This window comes from Hordeum vulgare, chromosome 5H (genome assembly GCF_904849725.1).
Source record: "Hordeum vulgare subsp. vulgare chromosome 5H, MorexV3_pseudomolecules_assembly, whole genome shotgun sequence".
NCBI lineage: Eukaryota > Viridiplantae > Streptophyta > Magnoliopsida > Poales > Poaceae > Hordeum > Hordeum vulgare.
The window spans coordinates 98,399,190-98,408,939 of record NC_058522.1 but is presented as its reverse complement, the minus strand read 5'-3'; the positions used below and the strand labels follow the sequence as shown (position 1 = coordinate 98,408,939).

Here is a 9,750-nt window from a genome sequence, read left to right as displayed (position 1 = left end):
CCGATGGCTGATCTGATCAATGAGGCTCTGAGTGTCTTCAGGTTGATTCTAAACTTTCAGATTTCGAAGATAGATAGGATTGCAAATGGGGTGGCACATGAGATTGCTAAGTTTGGCTTTAGCACTAGGTCTGATGGGATTCTTATTAATTATGTTCCGCCTTGCGTGGTGTATGTTGTAACAAATGATTGTAAGCACTTATCTTTGGATTAGTTAATATATGGGGTGTTTTTCAAAAAAATGGTTTCATTCCCATTTTAGAGATAAAGCTAAAGAATAGTCGTTGTTAGACCTCTCAAAAAAAAGAATGATTGCTATCTTTGCCTAGAAAGTAATATTAATTCATAGGCTAAATGCAAAGATACTTACATTGGAAAATATTATCCTCCTGTTAAAATCATACAACCAAGGAATCTAATACATGAATTTTAAACAACTCGAGCAAGAACATGTAACCCAAGCTTGGGAAAGAATGACATATGTGATAAAACATTGTCCTATTCGTGATTTAGGTACTTGGATGGTAGTGCAAACATTATATGAAAGAATTAACTTTATGTCTAGAATTCTTTTCGATTCAGCTGCAGGTGAAACCTTCATGGGAATACCCTTGGTGCCTCAACCAAGCTACCTGATAATATGACATCAAATTTCTCTCAATGCCATACCGAAAGAGCTTCAATTGATAAGAAGATAAACTCTGTTGAGGAGATCACTTCGTTAAATGAAAATATGGCTTATTTCTATACAAGTTCCCGTTGATCCTAAATAAGGATCAAGTTGATGTTAATTTTATTGGAATAATTTTAATAAAAATGATTATAGGAATAGCTTTGGAAACAATCCTAGGTCATATCCTTCTATCCTTATACAAACTCTTATGTAATCCTTGTGGAAATTCTTACAACAATAATAATTGAATACATATTGAACTTGAAGGAGTTATTAAGGATTTTATTGATTCTCAAAAGGATCTAAATGTTATCATAAGTGAACTAAAAATCAAAACTTGATTCTATTGCTTGTACGGTAGATAGGCTTGTAGGCAGAGTTACATTTGATAGCTCTACGAGCAGGCAGCTTCATTTATATTTTTGGCTGGGTGGAGCTAAAGGTCGACTGCCGATGCACATGTAGAAATCATCAAGTTGGTGACAGATCATGGAGATTTCTTGCTTGACCTGACCTGCAGTTTGAAGAGCTTGACTGTCTCTCAGGAAGTGAAGCTCCTGAATATTGAGCTGAGTCACCATTTTCTTGCTCCCTTACATTCGGTTGTCACCGGGATATAAATATATAATCTGTCTGGCCATTTGTTTAAATGCTGAAGATGGAACGTTGCAAACTTGTTAGCAAACCAATTATTCATGCTTATTGCACTCGCTAGTCAATCAATATTACATGCATATATTCACACATATAAGAAGCAATGTTTTGCACTGAGACGATCTTTCACATGGGATGTAACTTGTCCAAGCAATACATATAAGCCCCAAACATATGATGAATATGGTTAATCTAGAAGGAACCTGCGAAGGCCAATGGCCTGGTGCCATTGAGCCTAACACTACCCGCTCTCGCTGCACAATCGCCCTACCGTGACATAAACACAAGCAAGCAAGTTCGTTAAAGAAAAAAAAAATCAAAGCTGGACCAGTAGTTTTACCCTATATATATATATATATATATATAACTTCCTCCAACGAATGCAACTCCCATTCGAGAAAAAAACCTTCAGTCTTGAGATCCGAATCTTCTGCTCCATTTAATGAGCAGCTGTTCTATATCAGCATCCATTCTTGTTCCTCTACCTCCCCACACTAACATATGAGTAAAATCTGTGATTGATGATCCGTCTACCTCATGCACAGCCTTGAAACCCATCCTTGTATAGAACTTAACAAGCTGACAACAACAAAAAGACACCAATTAATGAATATAAATGAAAAAGATTCCAAAAACAATATACTCAGTAAAAACAAAATATAACGGAATTTGCTTTCACACTAAGCAAAAATCCATTGAAAAACCATGCTCCTTGCTTTTTGGCGGCTCTCATTTCTCTATCAAGTTAAAAAAAAGTTTGTGTTTAGGTGGTAGAAAATTCAGAAATAAAGTAAATAGAAAAAATATATAGAAAATCTGAGTCATTACAGCTAACTTCACTATAAATAATCAGTCGTCAAATCAAGAATAATAGACGTCTGCTCGAAATCTTCTTAACCCCTCTGTACTTGTACAACTCTAGATGTTTACACACGATGTTTCCAAATATCATTACGGTACACATTTGCTCAGACTTGCAATTCACTAACCATTGGTACAAATCGACAGACGGTGTCTAAGAGGTGATACCTTCTTGTGATAGAGCGGCGTATCGTTGATGGCTAGCAGCTCGGCGCGCACGCAGCCAGCGTCGAAGCCATGACGCACGGTGACGGCGCCTAGGAAGATGCCGAGACCGAACAGGGGCCGGTTGGGGACCTCGAGCGTGGCGCGCGACATCCGCATGGAATCGAGGTGCAACACGGCGCCCCCGGGCCAAGGCCGGATGGCGCCCTCGGCGCGGCCCAGCTCCACGTCGCCGTCGCCGCCGACGCGGGTCGCCGTGACGCGGAAGAGAGGGCCAAGCGTGCTTAAGCGCATGCGCAGGCCCTGCGCGCGCGACGTGGCCATGATGTCCGCCATCGTCGGGAGTCTGCCCGTGCCTGGTGTGGGCGGCGACGGAGCGGCCATGGAGCTATGGGGGAAAAGGAGCAGCGAGCTGCAGGAGGCGGGAGTGACTGGAAGGAGGCCGGACACGTCTCGTTATAGCTCCATGCGAATTGGCTGACTGCTGAGCTGAGTATCCAATATCTTACCGAGTACCCGCCAAAAGAAAAGAAAAATCTTACAGAGTAGGCGAATTGGCGGACAAGTCCAAACACCCATTGTTTTGTCAGTTTCGGTCTAGGTCCAACACGTCAACCCATTCTTAAATAATATTTATTTAATTTTTATGTGAACCATTTTCAATTTAAATGATGTTACATCGAATACCCAAAATACTTACCGAGTAAAGCTCTCGCAACCTATGATTCAACTCAGCCGGGAAAGTCGGCCTACCAGAAATTCGCAGGACAAGAGGGGAAGACAAGTAGTTAGTTGGACGGATTTGAGAGTTTTAGCAACTATATATATTTTCCACCCTCTATATTAGTTGAATATAAATTTATTTTATCCCCTAAAAATGTTAGTTGAAAGGGGTTGTAGGATCCTTCTGGTAAAGTCATAGGTCTAGCATTTTTATATCTTGCATGTCTAGTTCATTTCGTCTAGTAAACTCTTTGCTCAGGTAACAATTTGGAAAATGATTACTATTACCCAACGGATTGCAAGGATCATGTCATGGTCTTTCATGCACAACACGCGCCCAAATGAGAGTCCGCAGACCACCCTCCCTCTGGCGCGCTTCTCCTACAGCAGGGGCTATGTTTCTGAAACATACGTGGTTTTTCAATAGTCTCCAACAATCTGTCCTTCCAAAACACGAATGTTATTGTAGTGATCCCCAACTAAGCCTTGTTTTCAAAATAAAAAAACGGTTTTATGAGTGGCTATGTCTCTCAAACATATGTAGTGTTGCAATGGTCTGTAGCAGGTCTATGTTTCACAAAGATGAATGTTGTAGTAATGGTCCGCAGCTCAGGCTATGTTTCTAAATAAAAAAGACGGATCCACAAGTATCGGAACAAGGCTCGTTTTGTAAAGCGTCGAGCATAGTTTTGGGGTCACCTACTACGAGTAGGGTCATAGGACATGCATCCTAGACATTGTTTAGGGCCACATAATCAACAAATATGGAAGCCTTTGGACAGAAGCACACTCAAGTGATCTTCAAGACATATTCCACTCGGACGCTACCAGTCACTCGGATAATGATTACTCACTCGGGGACCATTCCCTCCACTCGGGTAACCCATCATCACTTGGACAAAGGAGGCAAACAACCCGCATGGAATCTGAAGCATCCAATGGAGCACGGCAGCAGGCACTATATAAATGGAGGGATTTATTCCCTCACATATTTCATGGAGTACCCAAAGCCTTGCGGTGCTTACCTAGAACTGGCAATAACTTCTCTTTATCTTTCCCTGAAAGGTCAGCATTAAGTATAATAGGAAATCTTTTAGTATCATCCATGAACTCATACCTTAGTCTTTTAGTTTTAGGTAATAGTTTTAGAACATGAGGATGTAGGTCACCATCTCCTTTTCTTTCCAGTATCTCATACACTTCATTCACGTGTTATCTGACTATTGGAGTGGCATCCATTATCATTTGAATTTCTTATTTTTCCTCTTCATCAAATATGGACTCTAACCTTACGAGAACCCTTTCAACTTCATCTTCAGGAGTATGGAGATGAACCTCAGCTAATTGGTTCAATTTTTGCTCATCCTCATCTTGAGCTTCCTCCTGATATGGCTTCCTTAAGATGGAGAAGAATGGAAATTTGATCATCTCATCCCCTCATTTCATAGAGATAGTTTTCCTTTTTATATATGCTCCTACAACATTCAGAAAATAAGTTCCCAAAAAAATAGGACAATCCTTATCCTCTAAATCATAAATATAAATAGGATAAATGAGTGATCCAATTATAATATTGACATCTCTAAGAATGACTCAAGGTATTCAATATGTCTTATCTGCAAGTTTAATGACAACTTCGGTTGGCTCAAGAGTTTGGGGAGAAATCTCTTCCAATTTTTTTGCATAAAGAGTGTAAGGGATAACATTAACTAGGGATCCAGGATCATATGGTCCAAAATAAGACTTAATGCCAAAGGAATGTGATAAAATTTATTTACCAGTATCCTTACCTTTGGCATACCTGTTAAGGTAAGATATGGAATCTCACTCTAGGTATACTTGTTTGTTAACCACTATTATGGGGTAGCAAGTTCCTTCGTGATATCATCATACATTGGAGTCCAATATTGTTCAACCTTAATACTCTTTTTATGTTTGACTGAAAGTGACCCCCCTTCTCTTTGCTCTTCTACTTAAAATAAGTTCCATGTCCGCATTGGGGCGGAGTAGTTTTCTTCTTAATTTCCTCCACCACGCGAATCGCTTTAGCTTCCCTAGTATGCTTTACAAACCTTTTATCTGGTAAATCCAACAACTCAGAGAAATCTTTCAAAATACGCAAGGCGGGTCAGTTCCAATACTAAGCTCACGACGATAAATTTTTATATTCTTAGTTCTGAGAAAGGATTTAATGTGATTGTAAACAAGATCAATCTCGTCTTTTATTTTGAACACAAGTACCAACTCTCGACGTTATGACGAATTCTATCAAGTATATTCCACACATGTCAAATCTCAGTCCCCATAAAAGATCCTTTATAAACAATATCTAGTGTGTGCTTACTCTGTGAATCAAGCCCGACATAAAAGTAGTTCACGATTAGATTGTTGGGATAATGATGTTCGGGGCATTCAAAGAGTATACCTCAATACCTTATATATGCATCAATTATTTTTTCACTTAGATGCTGCACAAAACTGCTAATCATTCTTCTTATCTTGAATATTTTTCCTTGAGTATAATAATAAGCATGGAATGCAGCTGATCTATTTTTTCAATTGCTCAAGGTACTCACGGGCCGCCGTTTACAATTATGCTAAACAGATCCGGGTATAAAAACATGTTCTACTCGAAGTAGACTTCGTGCCACGCACGCCACCATCATGGTCTCTCCAAGAGGGTTACAACTCATGATAATTAAGGGTTATCCCGTCAATGTGGCCTATCTATGGGTTGTCCATAATTCCCCTATCAATTTCAAAGGTTTGGAGCAAGAGGCTTTTACCGTCACCTTGAATTACCGCCCCTTCCTTGTCCTTTACATCGATAGTGGTATACTTTGTGGCCATAAGGCAGAAATGATGAGTATTCAACAACATTACCGCCCCTTCGCAACATTCACGAAGTTATTAAGCTAAGTATTCAACAAAGAATCGCATATCCAAAATACCATTCCATATCCTGCACATACCAAGGTTCATCCATATACTCGAGAACTAGGGTTCTACTCACACATGGGGAAGACAAACATCATAACCATAGCGAGGGAATACATGCATGGTTGATTCATATAACACACAAGATGATCCAGTGGGGTTCTCGATGTTACAACAAGAAGGATGTGGATGATGATGATGATGAAAGTGGTGATGAGGATGACGATCATGGTGGTGATGATGTTGAAGCCCCTATGCACGTGGTGAGGAAGATGGCCCTCTCGTCCTTGCGAATCCGTCCTCTAGAAGAACTCTGGAGGCTAGGGTTATTCCTTATGGATGAGTTTCTGGTGGTTCCGGGCGTCTGATTCCCGATCCAACTACACGGAGTGGAAATAGTTGACGAGGTAGTGGCGGCGGCGCCATACGACCGTCCATACGAGCGGGTGTAGTCGTGTGGAACGCTGTCTTCTGCTCTGGAGACTCTGTGATGATTTCTCCTTTGGCCTCCTTGCTTGTTTCTTTTATGGTAGGTGATTATCACTTTAAATACGCGACTTCACTACCATTTCTAGGGATATTGTCCATATTATGATAATTGGTCGAAAAAGTGTTAGCTGAGGAATCATCGACACAATGAGGTAAATGAACGTGGTAAAATCCCACAAAGCCTACGGTGCAGTCATGAAATACTTAGTAAAATTGTCACATAAATTGGATTCATCAATGATCAGATGCGGTTGTATGGAACACCGTCTTTGAATCTATAGGCATGTTTGTTAATTCCTTCATTAGAGATTTTTTTTATCTGTGAAAGGTTAGTAGCAAAAACTCCCAACTAGGATGAAAACTTAAATGACACGGGTCTTAAATTAAACACGCTTAATTTGCTGGAAATCATTCCTAAACCAAGATTCATATATATTTTGCTTATGTTGGAGTTCTTCGGCTTCCGCGGCCGTTACAAAACTTACCTCCTCCACTTTACTTTCTTCTTTTTGTTCATCTACGAGGTAGAGCTTCAAGCGTTGCCCTGTTCATGATCCATGGTATGTGTTTTCCCCCTTTTAACCAAATGGCTTCGGCATTATACACTTCTTCAATCTCATATGGCCCATCTCAGCAAAACCTGAGTTTCCATGGAAACAAATTGTGACAAGAGTTAAATAGGAGGACTTTGTCCGTTGTACCAATTGTTCATTTCAATATTTAACGGTCGTGCCACATGTTAACCTTTTCTTTAAACAACTGGGCACTCTCGTAAGCATTGTTTTGAAGCTCTCCTAAAGCATGTATATCTAGTAATCTCTTCTCCCCTGCTTCCTTAAGATTGAAACTGATATTTTCGAGTGCCCAATAAGATTTGTGTTCTAACTCCAAGAGTAAATGACATGCCTTACTCTATACCATCTTATATTTTGACATACCCATGGGGTTCTTGTAAGCGATGCGGTAAGCCCATAACGTTTCATTTAGCTTTCGTGGTCAATCTTTATTGGACTTTTGCACTGTCTTTGTTAGTATTGTCTTTATCTCTTGGTTCAAAAGGTCCACTTGACCACTTGTTTCATGGTGAGATGGTGAAGCTAATTGATGAGTCACTCCATACTTATGGATTACCTTTCCAAAATTTCCCTTTATAATATGAGATCCATCACAACAATAAGAATTTTAGGGATGATACGCCCATTTACATCATGTTTTACTAATAATATTTATTAGTTTTCTGGTCACTATTTCACTTTATGATGCAATCCTAATGTCTTTTATATCTTATTTTACAAGTTTCACACAAAGAGGGAGATTGCCGGCAGCTGGAATTCTGGACCCGGAGAGGCTACAATAGAGTTGGATATTCTCCACAGCTCCAAACGACCTGAAAATTTATGGAGAACTATTTTGGAATATGTAAAAAGTATTGGGTAAGAAATACGAGGAGGGGGGGGGGGGTTCTAGAAAGTCATGAGATTAGGCGGCGCGCCAACCCTTGCCTTGTGACTTCGTGGATCCACCAGCAAGCCTGTGGAGCCCATCTTCCCCAATAGGATGTTATTTTCCAAGAAAAAAAATCAAAAGAACACTTTTGGGACGAAGTGTCGTTGTCTCGAGGCGGAACCTAGGCATGAGCACTTCAGCACCATCTCATCTCAAACCCTAGTTCATCTCTTGTATTCCATCTTTGTCTGAAAACCTCAGATTGGTACCTGTGGGTTGCTAGTAGTGTTCATTACGTCTCATAGTTGATGCTAGTTGGTGTGTTTGGTGGAATATTGATTGTTCATATCCTTAAGCATATTCAATACTCCACTGATCTTGAACACGAATATGATTTCTGAGTAGTTACTTTTGTTCTTGAGGACTTGGGAGAAATCTTGTTATAAGTAATCATGTGAAGTTGGTATTTGTTTGATATTTTGTTGATATATATGTTGTTCTTCCTTTAGTAGTGAGATACTCGTGATCTGCATTGGGTTTTACATGAAGGGGAATGGGTTATCAAAACACAATGTGGGTAAGCATTTCCCTAAGTTATGAAACCAAGGTTTATCAAACCAATAGGAATATCAACCACAACCGTCTTCAACGTCTGCACACAAAAGAACAAGCAAGTTGCGCCCAATGCGGGCAAGCGGGTTGTCAATCCTCTTGTTGTTGTTATTCACAAGCGAGTGGGTGTGTAGATAATTGTAGATAGCATGATAATAAAGAAACAAGTAAATGACAACAATGGATTGAAGGTCTTTTATATATGTTGTGAATAGACCCGGGGGATATAGTTTTCCCTAATGGCATATCTCGTGAAAAATAGCATACGGTGGGTAAACAAATTACTGTTGGGCAATTGGCAGAAAAGCGAATAGTAATGCGATATTCGTGGCAATGATCATGTGTATATAGGCATCACGTCCATAAACAAATAGGCCGACTCCTGCGTGCACCTATTACTATTACTCCACTCATCGACTGCTATACAACATGCATCTAGAGTATTAAGTAAATAGAGTAATGCATGGAGAACAAAAACATGATGTAGACAAAGTAAGCTCAAGCAATATGAATAAACCCCATTGTTTTATCCTTAGTAGTAGAAACACAAAGACGCATCTTGTCCCCTCCTATCACTGGGAAATAGAAATTCGCTAGGTTGAACTCACTACAACGCACCTCTCTCACCGAAGAAATATCAATCTAGTTCGCCAAACTATTTCAATAGATTAGAGAGAATTTCAAAGTTACCACAATCATGCACATAAGAATCATATACGTATTCATAGGAGACTCAAATATTTATGATGAACAATCCGAACAGAAACCCACAATTCATAGAACCCAACAAACGCACCGCATAAAAGGAATTACATCATGTGGATCAAAGCGAAGATGTGATAATCATTGTATTGAAGATCAAGAGAGAGGGATTGCCATCTTGGTACTGTCCATGGACCCATAGGTCTATGGTGAACTACACACACATCATCGTGAGGGCATCAAGGTTGGTGAAGAAGCCTTCCATGATCGATCCCTGAAAGCACAATTGGTCCCTAAGGTGGTTTTGGTAATTAATCACAACATGTGTATCATTGAACTAATGATCTTATCCAAGTACATTTCAAAAAATTTGAAAGATGCATTGGCGAAAGGATTGTGAGGAGAAAACCCTTGATGCAAGGAAACGAATCGTATTGGCTCAAGCTTCGAGCAAGAGGACTCTATATTTTACATCTGTGAGAAATCACT

The 9,750-nt window shown here is 39.9% G+C and overlaps 1 protein-coding gene across 3 annotated transcripts; it reads right to left on the bottom strand.

The window, feature by feature from the left end:
- Positions 1-315: 315 nt before the first annotated feature.
- On the bottom strand, positions 316-2,858 carry LOC123395902. Of its 3 annotated transcripts, XR_006609854.1 has the most exons (4): positions 2,356-2,858; positions 1,861-1,905; positions 1,187-1,324; positions 316-631 (listed from the first exon to the last, which is right to left on the bottom strand). XR_006609854.1 is itself a non-coding variant. In XM_045090929.1 (3 exons), exons 1-3 carry the CDS (start codon positions 2,734-2,736, stop codon positions 1,247-1,249), a joined length of 504 nt encoding a protein of 167 aa, XP_044946864.1. In that variant the 5' UTR covers positions 2,737-2,858; the 3' UTR covers positions 856-1,246. The 3 variants fall into 3 exon arrangements, 2 of the variants coding, with proteins under 2 accessions (XP_044946864.1, XP_044946863.1); XM_045090929.1 differs by lacking the exon at positions 316-631 and having other exon boundaries at positions 856-1,324; XM_045090928.1 differs by lacking the exons at positions 316-631; positions 1,187-1,324 and having other exon boundaries at positions 1,677-1,905; positions 2,356-2,844.
- Between the last annotated feature and the right edge of the window lie 6,892 nt (positions 2,859-9,750).

Excerpts from the sequence above, each read along its gene's own strand:
- LOC123395902 (XM_045090928.1), bottom strand. The coding sequence starts at position 2,736 with ATGGCCGCTCCGTCGCCGCCCACACCAGGCACGGGCAGACTCCCGACG. Across the intron at positions 1,906-2,355 it reads CGCCGCTCTATCACAAGAAG|CTTGTTAAGTTCTATACAAG; the intron begins GTATCACCTCTT and ends TGTTGTTGTCAG.